Source organism: Aureobasidium melanogenum (genome assembly GCF_000721775.1).
Source record: "Aureobasidium melanogenum CBS 110374 unplaced genomic scaffold scaffold_11, whole genome shotgun sequence".
NCBI lineage: Eukaryota > Fungi > Ascomycota > Dothideomycetes > Dothideales > Saccotheciaceae > Aureobasidium > Aureobasidium melanogenum.
Genome location: NW_024470063.1, coordinates 244,573 through 258,125, shown reverse-complemented (window position 1 = coordinate 258,125; position 13,553 = coordinate 244,573). Strand labels below are relative to the sequence as shown.

The window sequence follows — 13,553 nt, the reverse complement described above, 5'->3', positions numbered from 1 at the left end:
TGCAAGACACCACACACCCTCGAAAATCAGTAGACAAGAACTATTACCGCCACGGACTACTCGCCCCACCAGCCCCTAAACTCGCACTCTCAAACTCCATGTCCCAATTATCAATCTCTGCAAACTTCTCTCTCGCTTTCTTCAACTCGTCAGAAATCTTCTCGTCAGAGTTAGAGCCTTTGATAGTATCAATACTCGTGTCTGCAGTCTCGTCTGCCTCGAGCTCATCACTGTTGAGCTCGGACAGACTTGAAGAGCCAGAAGAAATTTGAACGACAGGATTGTTTTCTTTATTGTTGCGAGCGTAGGTTCGTGATGTCTTTTTTGTCGCTATTGTAATTGTTTTCTTCGATTTTGGTGGCGCGGGTTTCTTGGTCGCGACAGTCTTCTTCGTCCTTGCCTTTTTGCGCTTCTCGTCTTCGAATGCTGAGGATGAGGCTTCGAGAGCTGATGAAGAACTGAAATCAAAATCGTCTTTACGCTGAGCACGGCGCTTGGGCAGCATGGCTCGTAATGTTGCTGTTGTCAATGGCTTAACATTCTTGGTCTGCTGTCCACCGGCTCGAGCGGATTTGCGGATGGCTGAAGGAGAGAGTGCAGGGGTTCGACGAGGTTGCTCGGGAGAGACGGGACTGATGGGGTCAGGTGGTGGTGAGCTGCTCATGGGCTCTGCGTAGGTATCACTCAGCAACCTGCGTTGTTGCGACTCTGTCGTTGCTGGCTCTTCACTGTCGTCTTCGGGTGCTGTTGCTGGAATGGTCTCGTATTCTTCTCTCCCAGCAAGTGATCTTGAGGGTGATGGTAATGAAGGCGATGAACGGGCGATTTGAACTTCGGACTCCTCGATGGCATCTGATTTGCGCTTACGAGTCTGCCGTTGCGATGATTTCTGTGGTGTCGCGCCGTAGAACTCATCGTCTGAATTTGGCAATGTCGGTTCTGGTGTCTGTGCATTCTCCTGCTCTTGCTCGACCTCCTCCTCATCCACGTCTTCCTCCGGCTCTTGCTCAATCTCAATGGGTCTACCCTTGGAGACCTGCAGAGGTGTGCTCTCGTCATGTGGCGCGAAATCATCTTCATCGCCCAAGCTACCAAGAGTGAAGTCTGTCGTGTCATCGATCGGAGTTCCAGCAAGTTCAAGATTCTGCACCATCTGCAGCAAGCTAGGCTGACGGGCGCGTCGTCTGAAGTTCTGCAAGGCCAGAACGGATGACTCTGCTCCAGGCGTACTCTGCATCTTGACAGCAGATTGTGGACGCACGACACTAGCAGGCGCCTTGACTGCCGTTCCTGGTACTGCTGTTTGCCTGGCTGGCGAGGGCGATCGTGGAGCAGCGCGAGCAGGCACCAAAGCAGCATCTCCATCGTTGTTCGTGGCTTCTCGGACTGCCTGTTGCGATTGAGTCTCAGGTGCAGATTGTGGTACAATTCCAGCTTTTGTGGCTCTGCGGTCTTCTTCCATGCGCGCCTTCAGCTTGTCCATGACATCCTTGTTCGCTTGGCTAGGTGCTGGCTTCTTGACAGTCCTCGGAGGGCGGCCACGCGTAGTAGGGCGCTGCTGTTTCGTGCGAGGTTGAGGGATCGCATCGCGTGTCGCAACTTCTTCTTCCACCTCTTGTGCGGGTGCATCTTGTTCAACTGTTGTAGACTTGCGTGACCTGGTGCTGCGCGCAACACTGCTGGGTGCTGACTCTTCTTCTTGTGGTGGAGTCGTCTTTTGCGCACGCGATCGAGTGCCTCTGGTTGTTGGAGCTGTGGCAGGCGCGGGCTTAGCTGCGGCCTTCGCGGCGCGTTTCGGCGGCATTGGATGGGTGATTGTCGTGCAATGAATGTATGCGATCGGTATAGGTCGTGTTATGGATAGCTATCTTGTGGCGATTGTGTCTTGCGACGGCGATATAGACGTTGTTGTAGCTGCCTCGCTCATGACGGAATCCTGGACGCGCACATTTCGCGTTCTGTCCGACGTCTTTCCCAATTGGGAACTCTGCCCCTCCTTCGTCACTGCATCATCGACTTTCCCTCTCCGATGATCGTATGCGACTTTTTAGAGTGCGACCAGTAGTCGGTTATCAGATGTTGTAGAGTAGGGCTCATGTTTGGCATATATCAGTAGAAGGCGCTCTGTTCAAACTTTTCTGCAGTGCGACAGGCACAAAATTATCATTCATTCTAATTGGGTATCATCAGAAAAAGAGACTCCGCAACACATCTATCTGCCATCAACTTTTATGACCTCTGCCACGCACGTCTAGTGCTGTGGCGTCTCGGGAATGATCTTTTGTCCATATCTCTTCTTCTCTGGACTGTCCAGATCCATCATGTCGACATCGTCCGGCGTTATAACCTTGTTCAAAGTGGGAAGTTCCTCAAGCATTGATCTCGACACTCCATTTCCGTGGCCAGACACGGGATTGGGGCCACTTGGTCTGGCTTGAGCAGGCGCGAACGGAATTGCTCCTGTGCTGGAGAAAGTTGGGAGATTGTTCTGAGGATGCGTGTATGAAGGGTTGAAGAACGTTTGGGTGTGTTGTGGAGCTGGCACGAATTGCTGCTGTGATTCGGGTTGATACGAAGGAGCTTGAGATTGGAATGATCGACCCTGGGTCAATAGGTCGGCAGAGTCACGGGGCTCCTGCTTTTCGACAGCTTGCCCCTGCTGAAGGTTTGTAGCCTGCGGTTGACTTGGCGAGGCTGACGCACCAGCAGCCTGTTGTGGTGTGCTCTCTCCCACGTCGAGGTAAAGAGGAGAATCTTTGTGCATCAAGGCAGAGGGCACAGTCTGCGATGCCGCTACTGGAGGCCTACGTGAGTCTTGTTGTTCAGTCAGATCCGAAGCAGAACTCGATTCGACCTTAGGCAGGTCGACTTTCAGAACGTCCTGTTCGACTAGTTGTTCAGGCATTGGCATCTCGGGCATGTTTGATTTCGCTCTGGCTTCTGCCTTGGCTTTTTCCTCCATTTCCTTGACCTTGCGATCATGCTCCTCTCGTGTCCCCACCTTAAGATGAATCCTTTTGATTCCGGCAGGTCGCAGTGGCTGGATATGATTGATCGGTTTGGTATAGTCGATAGTCAGAGGCATTGCACTGGGTACAGACGGTTCTGAGGGGTAGCGCTTGGGTTCTGGGCGTGGTGCGCGATTTTCAAGCTTGAACAATGGTTCTGGTGGTTCCTGCTTAATGACTGGCTCTTCCGGCAACACAGGCTTCAATGCCTTTGCACGCGACTTTTTCGGACTTGAAGGTGGTGGCTGCACAGGCATAGCAGGCACAGGTGGCACATCGGCAGCCTCTGTCTTCATGTCGAACATGTTGCTAGTTCTTCTTGTCGTTCGTTTTGGCTGTTGAATTGGTGCAGGCTCAACACTAGCAGGTGTTGGCAGTTCCGAAATCGTCTGGCGCCTAGCAAGATCGACTGGAAGAGGTTTGACCTGCATATCTGCTTCGGTTGGCGGGCTGACTGTACCGGCACCTTTTGGTTTTCTGGTTCGCAACTGTCTTCCACCTGCAACTGGCTCTGCCGATATAGCCACCGGAGCAGAGAGTCTATCCTTCTTGACTCTTACTGGCGCCAGGTCTTCTGGCGCATGGCTTCTTGTCTGACGATCCGAAGGAATGATGAGTTTGCTTAATTCATGCACAGCAACAATCCAATTGACTTCAGGTGGTTCTTTTGGTCCAGCAGGTCTAGGTGACATTGGACGCATTGTGCCTGATATCGATCTTTGGAACTTGAGTGGGTCGACCACCTTTCCTGTAAACGACTGAGTGGGCGTGGCATATGTTGGCATAGCAGTGCGTTGGGTTCTGGTAGGGGCTGGTGGTGGAGGTGGTGTGACATGGGTCTCTAAAGCTTGCAGGTTTTTGACATCCCACCAACTCGAGTCATATCCGGGTGTACCGTTCGGGGAACCATTGGAGATGTTCATACTCTGCATTGCGCTTGCGATGTCATCATCGGCATGAGATGCTTGCGATTCGTTGGTATCTGTCGAGCTTGGGTCTTGACAGAGTCCTGAGATATGACTGAGAACACCACTGCAGAGGGCTCTGTCGCTGTAACCTCCCTCGAGCACAGAAATGACACGACCATTGACGCCAGTGCCTTCTTCTTGAGCTAGTTTGACGACGTCTTTTGCAAAACGAGCATAGAACTCAGTAGGCACATTGACTGCATGTCTCTGCATACCAGCACCTTCCCACTGACTTGCATCAAAACCAGCAGAAATGAAGATCGCCGCTCTAGGCGGAGCCTGCTTGTGTGAATCTTTGATCGTCTGTGTATGTCTCTTCAAGAACGTCCGAGCTTTCTCCAGCAGAATCAAGTACTTCGTTTCGTACAGAGCCCAAAATTCGTCCATAGACTTCCAAGCTTCTAGATGGACATTCCAAATTGATTGATTGTGAATGTTGTCGATGCAAAGACTGGCATTGGTGACTTTCTCCTTGTCTCCATCTTCACAAGGATATGAGTTGATGTCGTGCATACTGTAGTATCCAATCGCGGTCTTCTTTGTGAAAGAAGCATTCTTGGGCATTCTGGCGCTCTTTGCGTTCCTCTCCCAAGTGATATCCTGTGATCCATCACCGTGATGTAAGTCGATGTCCAAGATCACGGCGTGTGTAAGGCCATAGGTCTGCGCAGCATATTCAATACCAATGTGCACATTGTTGATCCAACAAAAGCCAGAAGGAAAATCGGAAGAGCAGTGATGACCGGGTGGTCGGATGGCCACAAAGGCACGTTTCGGAGAAGTCGGGATGCTGGAGAAGATTGTGTCGACAGCGTCGCAGACACCACCAATAGCACCCTGCAGCGCGTTCAGTGATTCCGAGCAGAGATACAGATCGCCCTCGTGGAAAGGCTGCTTCTCTGCTGTCGAGCCTGGAGCCTGCGGTCTGGCCAGTTCCTTCATGTGCAGCTCCAGTTTCTCTCCAGCGACGTTGCACATGGTCTCAAGCTCCTTCATCCACTCAGTTCCATGTACAGCAGAAACAAATGGCGAAGTCAACGGCACTGCGCGAGAAGTTTTCCTGATCTTGAACGGGATGCGAGAATTTGGTTGCTTGTCCGGATGAGGGGCATGTTGTCCACCTGAATGCCTCGATCCAAGACGAACGTAGGCGGCTGAAAGACCAAGCACAGCGGCCAGCACGCGCTCTGGCCTCTCAACAATCATGCTCAGCATACCCTTGGAAGTCTTTGGCCTTGAAAATCTGTGTCCGTAGCAGGCATCGTGGAGGATTACTGCGACCTGCGCAGTCGTAAACTCAGATTCGTGTAGAGCCAGTTCTTGGGCAAAGTAAGTGGATGCGACTTGCGCAGCTGTCAACGGCGCAGGTTCTTCGACCAATGCATGAGAAGGATAAGATCCAAGAGTAGAAGAAGAGCGATCGCCACGGCGAGGAGAACCAGCAGGAGAAGTTTGGTTAGTCATGCTGCGCAAAGAAGACATTGACGATTTTCGCCTCGGGGGAGTTCCTGTGTGGCTCATTGAGCTGGAAGCTCTGCGCAGAGCTGATGGTGAGTCGGATGCGCCAGGAGTTGTTGATCGATAGTTCGATGGCATGGGACTTGATGAGATTCGAGATGCACTTCTGCGATCAGCTGGAGAACCGGATCTGACCAGAGATAATCGGTCGAGATTCCGAGACAGGGATGGACTTTGTTCCCTGTGGTGCCCAGGACCGGGACTTGAACGAGGATGCTCGGCCATTTCTTTTTTATATTATGCGCTTGCAGATTTTCTGATTCAATGTGGTGTTTCTGCGCAACCAGACATTTCTTGCATGTTGTCTGATAATAACTGAATATTCTTGCATTGATTCAAAAGCTCGAAGTTGGCATTCAAACCCCTGGAAAGCTTGCTGCCCACTCTCCCACCCGTCCCCTGTTGCGAGTCTTGGCGCTGCTCATCGGCTTTCGTGTCGCACCTGCCTGTCTCTCTCATGCAACGACATGCTCTGCTCATATTGCGATATGTTGCAAGCAAGCTCCAGACGCTGTCTTGTCGCATCAGGGTGAGAGTAGGTCTCAATAGTTCAGTTCGCTAACGCATCCGCGGTCGCCGTCTGGCTCCGAGTCAGACCTGCATCATCCAAGCTATAGTCCTCTGCCGCTATCGGCTCCAGGTCAACCCTATCAAGACAACCTGTTGAGACATAGCTCCTCATCCTATCCTGCTTGTATACACGACTTTTTGTTGCGTGATAGACTGTAATACTTCGCTATTATGGCTCCCAAGAAGCTCACCGACCACCTCCTCTCTCACAGTCGAGATGCCTTCAAGTCCGCAACCAACCATCCATGGCTCCGTCTCGCCGGCACCTCAAAACTACCTACTCCAGCTCTACTAGCCTGGTTGACACAAGACCGCCTTTACATCTTCTCCTACATCCCCTTCATGGGCAACATGCTCTCGAAAGCTTCCATTCCCTCTGCCTCACGCGAAAAGTCGCTCGAATGGCGTGTTGCTGATTGCTTCATCAATGCCCTTACCAACGTTCGAAGGGAGCTTGGCATGTTCGAAGACATTCTAAAAGAGCACTTTGACTGGGAAGAAGGAGGCGAGACGGCGACGAAGGAGACAAGAGCATACCAAGACATGTTTGCTGGCGCCGGTGCACCCAATCAGAGCATACTTGTTGGTATGACGGCGTTGTGGGCGACCGAGAAATGCTATCTAGAGGCTTGGAAGTATGCCCTGAGCTTCAAGAATGAGGTGCCCGAGGACAGGAAGTCGCATGTGCTTCATACTACGCTGATACCCAACTGGACTTGTGAAGAGTTTGAGGAGTTTGTCGTAAGCATTGGCAAGCTACTAGACGAGCTCGCTGAGGACATCGCCGAAGGTAGCAAAGAGTGGGTCAAGTGTGAGCAAGTATGGGACCAAGTCTTGTGGGCTGAGGAGAACTTCTGGCCAAAGGTTACGCAGCAATAGAATCATGCGAATATTTCGAGCCCAATGAATTTACTAGCAGCAACAGCAATCTGCAGCTCTACACCTTTCGATATCAAGGTGATCTCAAACCAGTCTTTTGCGTTTAGCAATGCTGTGTATTTCACATTCGGAATGGAGAGAAAGCAACCCCAAAATCGTGTTGTGGAATGTAGGTGCATACCACTCGGTCGTCCTACAGTCTGGACTTATGAATTTGAATACAGATAGTAGACATCACAGCGTAGGACAGTACAAAACATGCTAGGTCACGACCAGTTCTTGAACAGGAGCAACAATCTAGAGAGAGCAATGAATGGTCCCTGTCCTCGGGCCTTGTCGGCGGTAGGGGAGCGTAGGAGCGTCGGAGCGTCAGGGTCTCCCCCACGCGAACTAAAAATATCCAGGGTCCAAAAAGGTACATCCACCAAGAAATGAATGTTTAACATGGTGTATCGACAAAAGATATGCATGACTGCCCCCTGACGGAGTCGAACCGGCGACCTCGGCATTACTAGTGCCGCGCTCTACCAACTGAGCTAAAGGGGCTTGATGTAGTGGTGGAAGAAAGGGAGGTATATGTTGTGGATACGAAGAAGAGATTTTGTGGCGGGTGCACGGACGCTGAAGCGTTTCGCGGATGCAAGGCGGTGTCTGAAGCGCTGCTGGTAAAAGACAGACCGAAAGAGATCAAGAGTCAAGCGGAGGAGCAACACATGAGCAAGTGAAACAGAAGAAATAATGACAGAGGAATCGAGAGCAGGAAAGAGTGCCAGACTGGAAGACGACATCAAGTGAGGTCAATTGAAGAACAGGCTTGGCACTTGTCCAACCAAATCGCGGAGGTCGGCGAACAAAAGTCCCTTAGCTTCAACTTCCCGCAGACCGCCTTTGCGGCAGAACTTTGTCAGAAAGTCTGGAGGCGAGATTTTTCGAGGAAGGAGCCCGTCGCAGCAGAGAAGGATTTCGGTCAGTTCTCGCAACAAGAACCCAACCCCAACCACAACAACACACCGCAAAGATGAAGACGACGTGGAAGGATATCGCGCCTGTGCCGACGTCGCAGGAGTTCTTGGACATTGTCCTGAGCAGAACTCAGAGGAGACTGCCCACTCAGATCAGAGCGGGTTTCAAGATTTCGAGAATCAGAGGTGTGTACCACTTTTTGTTGCAGGAGAGATGAGTTTTCAGGTGGTTTGGCAAGAGCCACCACGCAAGAGCATCGGACAAGAAGGAGAGAGCGATGGACACGCAGGAAGGAGCAATCAAACAATGAGAACAAACGACTGACACCATCCGCAGCCTTTTACATGCGCAAGATCAAGTTCACCTGCGAAACCTTTGCCGAAAAGATCCAAGCCGTCCTCGATGGTTTCCCTCGTCTCGCCGACATCCACCCCTTCCACAAGGATCTGCTCAACACCCTCTACGATGCAGACCACTTCCGCATCGCCCTCGGTCAGCTGTCCACCGCTAAGCACTTGATCGAGACAGTCGCCCGCGATTATGTTCGTCTCGTCAAGTACGGTCAGTCGCTCTTCCAGTGCAAGCAGCTCAAGCGCGCTGCTCTTGGTCGCATGGCCACCATCTGCAAGCGTCTGAAGGACCCTCTCCTCTACCTCGAGCAAGTTCGCCAGCACTTGGGTCGTCTTCCCTCCATCGACCCCAACACCCGTACTCTCCTCATCTGCGGTTACCCCAACGTCGGAAAGTCGAGTTTCCTCAAGAACATCTCCCGCGCCGATGTCGACGTCCAGCCCTACGCCTTCACAACAAAGAGTTTGTTCGTCGGTCACTTCGATTACAAGATGCTTCGTTTCCAGGCCATCGACACTCCCGGTATTCTGGACCATCCTCTGGAAGAGATGAACACAATCGAAATGCAGTCGATTACTGCTATTGCCCACTTGCGCTCTGCCATTCTCTACTTCATGGATCTGTCTGAGCAGTGTGGTTACTCAGTCTCGGCTCAGATGCAGCTTTTCCAATCCATCAAGCCTCTTTTCGCCAACAAGCTCGTTTTCGTTGTCATTAACAAGATTGACGCCATGCGCCCCGAGGACCTCGACCCCGAGACCCAGCAAGCTCTTGCCGAGATGTGCAAGTCTGACAACGTTGAGATGCTCCAGCTTTCCTGCACAACCACCGAAGGTCTCATGAACGTCCGTAACGCTGCTTGCGACCGTCTCCTCGCCGAGCGTAACGCACAGAAGCTCAAGGCCGGTACCAACGCTTCTGGTGAAGTCACTGGTCGTCTCAACGATGTTCTCCGCCGTATCCACGTCGCCCAACCCATGGGTGGTGTCGTCCGCGAAACCTTCGTTCCCGACGTTGTCAAGACCAGAGTCAAGTACGATAAGGCAGACCCCAACCGTATCACCCTCATGCGCGATATCGAGGAGGAGAACGGTGGTGCTGGTGTCTTCAACATCAACCTCAAGGAGAAGTGGCTGCTCGAGAACCCCGACTGGCGCGAGGACAAGATGCCCGAATTCCTCGACGGAAAGAACGTTTACGACTTTGTCGACCCCGAAATCGAGAGCAAGCTCGCCGCTTTGGAAGAGGAGGAAGCCCGTCTCGAGGCAGAGGGCTACTACGACAAATCAGAAGACGAGGTCGAAGATGCCGAAGACGCAGACATCCGCTACAAGGCCGAGCTCATTCGTGAGAAGCGCCAACTCATCCGCAACGAAGCCAAGATGCGCAAGTCGCTCAAGAACCGTGCCGTCATTCCCCGCAGCAAGAAGGCTGTCCAACTGGAGAAGATGGAGAGAGGCCTCGAGGCTCTTGGCCACGACTCCACATCTATCTCAGAGCGTGCTCGTGCTCGTTCGCAATCTCGTCCTCGCGGCCGTTCAGAGGCTGTCGAAGACGCCGACATGATGGATGTCGATGGCGGCGACGCTCCCGCCAAGCACCGCAACAGCATTTCTCGCGCCATGTCTCGCACTCGTAGTGTTAGTCGCATGAACAGACGCGAGGATGGTGTTAGCAACGAGGTTGCACGCACCAAGGCCGAGCGTCTGCACAAGCTGGGTCAGAAGAAGATGAACCGCAGCGCCAGACAGGGAGAGGGTGATCGTCACACAACTGCCTCGCTTGCCAAGTGGCTCACCGCTGGTAAGCGTGGTAACGGCAGCACCAGAAGCAGGTAGATGGGTGATATCCACGGTGCTCTTCTTGCATTTATCATGGTTCGTTATTCATGTGTCTGGCGTTGGTGGAGTACAAAGGGTTGGGGAGATATACTCTGTGCTTTGTTTTCTTAATCCCAGATCAACTTAAAGCGTATATTCTGGTAGAAAAATTCTCACGTCTTTCTTTTTCCATGCTCAAGTTGTTTGCCATTTCCTACTTGCTCGAACACTCGCTCTTTCCTCGTTCTATGTCATGACTGTCCCAGAACACCACAGCTTCCGGTTATCCTGACTATTCGTTCTCGTCGACGTCCGACAGTCCAAGCAGCCTCGATTCAAAAGCATCAGGATTGGAGGCCTCTGAACAGCTCCTGGTGGAACTGTCAGCCGGCCATTTCTTCTTTCCAGGCAAGGAATTCATACCCTCAAGCACCACTTCAAGTTGAGAGTCTTCTCTAACACTGTTTTTAGGTCAATGCATTGGAGGATGGTCTGGTCATCCATCGAAGCTCTGCCATGATCGAGGGGGTCAAACACGGAATGATGCACCAATTTCCTTTCCGACTTAGAGAAGGTTCCGGATTGTTTGCTAGGCATCAAGATTCGTTTGCATTGCTCGGCATTCGTGCTCATGCCTCATGTCGCCTCTAACAGCTTGTTGTCTTTCTCAATTCTCCTTTGCACAAAGTACGCGACCCCTGCTGAAGAAGATAACGACACACCGGTCAACATACACACAATGGCTGACGACATCTCCAATGCCAGCGTTGCCAATTCTGGTCAAAACGGTGCTTCCCCTCCTGATGGAGATACCGCTGCTCCTGTGCAGGTAAGGCCTATCAAGAATGGATCTGACAATTGCCCATTGACGCACATCTGTAGTGCCTGGCTCTCTGCGAAGATCTAGTGGCCGAGTTGACCAGATTCTTCAGTCTCTGCAACGCAATCGACGACATCGCCCAACACAGAGATGCATTGAACACAATCGCAAACACCCACTATGCAGCTCTCAACAACCACGAGCAAGCAACCAATGTCGACATGCACACTATCGACCTCGACGCTCTGACTACTCTTGATAACCATCTCGAATGGTTCCGTCTCAACAACCTCGCTCTGAGAAACGTTCCTGAGGTTTATCGTCTAAGTAGCGATGTCATTGTTCGCGAGGAGGAGTTGACTGTTCTTGAAAGAAATATCAGGGATAGGTTTGGTGCGGAGTTGACGGAGAATGCTGAGGCTGAGATGGTGGTCAAGTTTGAGCATGTGACGAGGGATCTGGCTTTTAATCGTCATGCTTTGCTTGCTAGATGCCGTGCTATTTTGGCTATTGCACCAGCTGATCCTGCCAGCTCGTAGTGTTCTCCCTGGAAGCCACTGCCCTGGGGCGATGCAATACACAAGGTTGTCCTTCGGGAGGAGTGCTTGCAGAGAAGAAGCCCGCCCGAAGGTCTCACCGGAGGGATTGTCGTTCGCCGATATACCCTGCATTGCTATGGCTCAATCAAAACATGGCAAAGCTCCAGAGGAGACGTGCTGCTTTTCTCCTCAGTCTCAATCTCACTTCCTTGTCTTCATTCACCTCATTCCGGCCTTCTCCTACTGTCTCCAAGTTGGTACTCACCACGACTTGGTGGCTCACGGGTGAGTGCTCACTTCGATCAACAGTCACGCTCCTCCGGACCTCAACAGTTGATGCGATCCGCCATCTGCTACATATATATAAGCAGACCTCCCTGACTTGATGACCAAAACCCGCTTCTCCACGACCATCCTCAGCTACTTCGAGCATCGACCACAGTACAAAGAACTGAAAGCCGTCCGCTGCTGACGCCGTTGTCACAAAGAAGTCAAAACAATCCTCTCCTTCGGTATGGCAGCCCTCTCACGAGTGCACATGCAAACTAATTTGGTGATAGAAGATCATCATGAGTATCATTCTGGGGACTCTGTTGGAGGCCTTCGCCGAGACGGATCAAGAGGTTCTGTCTCACCTCATCAAGATCCAAGCCAATTCTGTCCAAGCTTGCGCAGCTGAAAAGGCACTTCGCAGATTCGAGAGGAGAAGTAGGACGGAACTGCAGACCATCAACCTGGACAATGTTACTACTCTCGACGCTCATATTCGTCTTCTCGATCTGCAAAATGAATGCATGAAGCGCGAATCTGGAGGAAACGCCGAAAAGAGACTTGTCTTTGCTAAGCTTGACATATTAGCTACTCTGGAGATAGAAATCATCACCAACCACAAATCTGAGCTGGAAAAATTGCCTGCTGAACTGAGAGGGTGGTTTGCACAAAGAAGAGAAATTATCGAGGAAACTCGCGTTGGATATTCTGAAGTCTACAGAACCATCGTCTTCCAAAATATGTAGATCGACAAGCGGACAGCTCAAATACAAATGGCTCTGATAATGATGGACAGTCAGAAACAAAGAACGGAGGAAATGGCAGAACAACGGGTCCTGGCTCACTATCACTAAATTCAACAACACATTTGCTGCTGCCTTGAGGTTTCGAGCACCTTCTTTCTTCCACAACGAAAATTCTTCTACTGCAGAAATTCGATTCTTTTCCTTGCTTCAATAAACATAACACCATCCCCTCAAAAACTGTTTCAATCGCTCAACCTCTCCCGCCTTTGTTCACATAAAACATCGTCAAAGGTCTTTTGCTCTTGTTCTTCCGAACCACCTTCTTGGCTGGAAGTTTCTGCCACCTCGTCTTCTGCAAGACCACATTCTGCTTGTAAGATCTTTGCTCAAGAGGCTTTGACCCCCGCTTACATCCAAAGATCTTTCTCAACACTTCCACGATCTGATCTCGAGAGTTGCGTTTTCTACATCCAAGTCAAGCAAACATGAATGACCACGCGCTTGAAGGCGATGTCTCCGTTGATGCAAGAGATGCTCACCAAGATGTAAGTTGACCAGACAGAAGAGCAATTTAAGGAAGTTGAGCTGATTGAGTTGCAGAAAATACCTTTTGACCCTTCGGCCATGACTATCAAAGCCAGACATGAAAGAGCCATGGAAGTGACAAGCCAGGCAAAGAAACTTGCCCAAGAGATGGAAAAGATCGATGCAGAAGGCCCCCAGCACTATCGCGAGTGGAACAGATGCAATCGCCGATACCTCAGACTGCAAAAGCGAATGGGAAATGTAGAAGAGCCTCTTATCTTGGACTTTGACGATACAGCTCAGCTGCAGAAGGCGTCCGACCTACTTGCTCTTGACACACAAAGAGCCAACGCCCAACTGGCCATGGTACAGATTCGACAAAGGATGTTAGAGATTGAGGCGGAGATCAAAGAGTTGTACATAGAATTCACAATTCTGACAGGTGGTCGGGCGACGTCCTCTTTTGCAAAGGACCTGGAATGGTTTGTTGAAGAAGAGAAAAGGCATCACAAGATCAGAAAGGATCTCGGGGAGCAGATGCTCAAGAGTGCCGGCATTGGACAGGATTGAGAGGTT

The 13,553-nt window shown here is 51.3% G+C and overlaps 7 protein-coding genes across 7 annotated transcripts; 5 read left to right on the top strand and 2 right to left on the bottom strand.

The window, feature by feature from the left end:
• Positions 1-43: 43 nt before the first annotated feature.
• M437DRAFT_49516 (uncharacterized protein) lies at positions 44-1,804 on the bottom strand (the record flags this gene model as incomplete). The annotated part of the gene is made up of 1 exon (XM_041021847.1): positions 44-1,804. One exon carries the CDS (start codon positions 1,802-1,804, stop codon positions 44-46), a length of 1,761 nt encoding a protein of 586 aa, XP_040879458.1.
• A 1,674-nt stretch (positions 1,805-3,478) lies between these two features.
• Positions 3,479-5,440, bottom strand: M437DRAFT_30241 (Arginase/deacetylase; the record flags this gene model as incomplete). The annotated part of the gene is made up of 1 exon (XM_041019176.1): positions 3,479-5,440. A coding segment is annotated over one exon (1,962 nt), but the record flags the coding sequence as incomplete, so codon positions are not given.
• A 795-nt stretch (positions 5,441-6,235) lies between these two features.
• Positions 6,236-6,943, top strand: M437DRAFT_84772 (heme oxygenase-like protein; the record flags this gene model as incomplete). The annotated part of the gene is made up of 1 exon (XM_041028161.1): positions 6,236-6,943. One exon carries the CDS (start codon positions 6,236-6,238, stop codon positions 6,941-6,943), a length of 708 nt encoding a protein of 235 aa, XP_040879456.1.
• Positions 6,944-7,961: 1,018 nt separating this feature from the next.
• M437DRAFT_49301 (P-loop containing nucleoside triphosphate hydrolase protein) lies at positions 7,962-10,095 on the top strand (the record flags this gene model as incomplete). The annotated part of the gene is made up of 2 exons (XM_041021815.1): positions 7,962-8,091; positions 8,243-10,095. 2 exons carry the CDS (start codon positions 7,962-7,964, stop codon positions 10,093-10,095), a joined length of 1,983 nt encoding a protein of 660 aa, XP_040879455.1.
• A 721-nt stretch (positions 10,096-10,816) lies between these two features.
• On the top strand, positions 10,817-11,436 carry M437DRAFT_66299 (uncharacterized protein; the record flags this gene model as incomplete). Its single annotated transcript, XM_041024723.1, has 2 exons — positions 10,817-10,906; positions 10,960-11,436. 2 exons carry the CDS (start codon positions 10,817-10,819, stop codon positions 11,434-11,436), a joined length of 567 nt encoding a protein of 188 aa, XP_040879454.1.
• Positions 11,437-12,005: 569 nt separating this feature from the next.
• On the top strand, positions 12,006-12,452 carry M437DRAFT_84769 (uncharacterized protein; the record flags this gene model as incomplete). Its single annotated transcript, XM_041028160.1, has 1 exon — positions 12,006-12,452. One exon carries the CDS (start codon positions 12,006-12,008, stop codon positions 12,450-12,452), a length of 447 nt encoding a protein of 148 aa, XP_040879453.1.
• Positions 12,453-12,937: 485 nt separating this feature from the next.
• On the top strand, positions 12,938-13,547 carry M437DRAFT_84768 (uncharacterized protein; the record flags this gene model as incomplete). The annotated part of the gene is made up of 2 exons (XM_041028159.1): positions 12,938-12,997; positions 13,053-13,547. 2 exons carry the CDS (start codon positions 12,938-12,940, stop codon positions 13,545-13,547), a joined length of 555 nt encoding a protein of 184 aa, XP_040879452.1.
• Between the last annotated feature and the right edge of the window lie 6 nt (positions 13,548-13,553).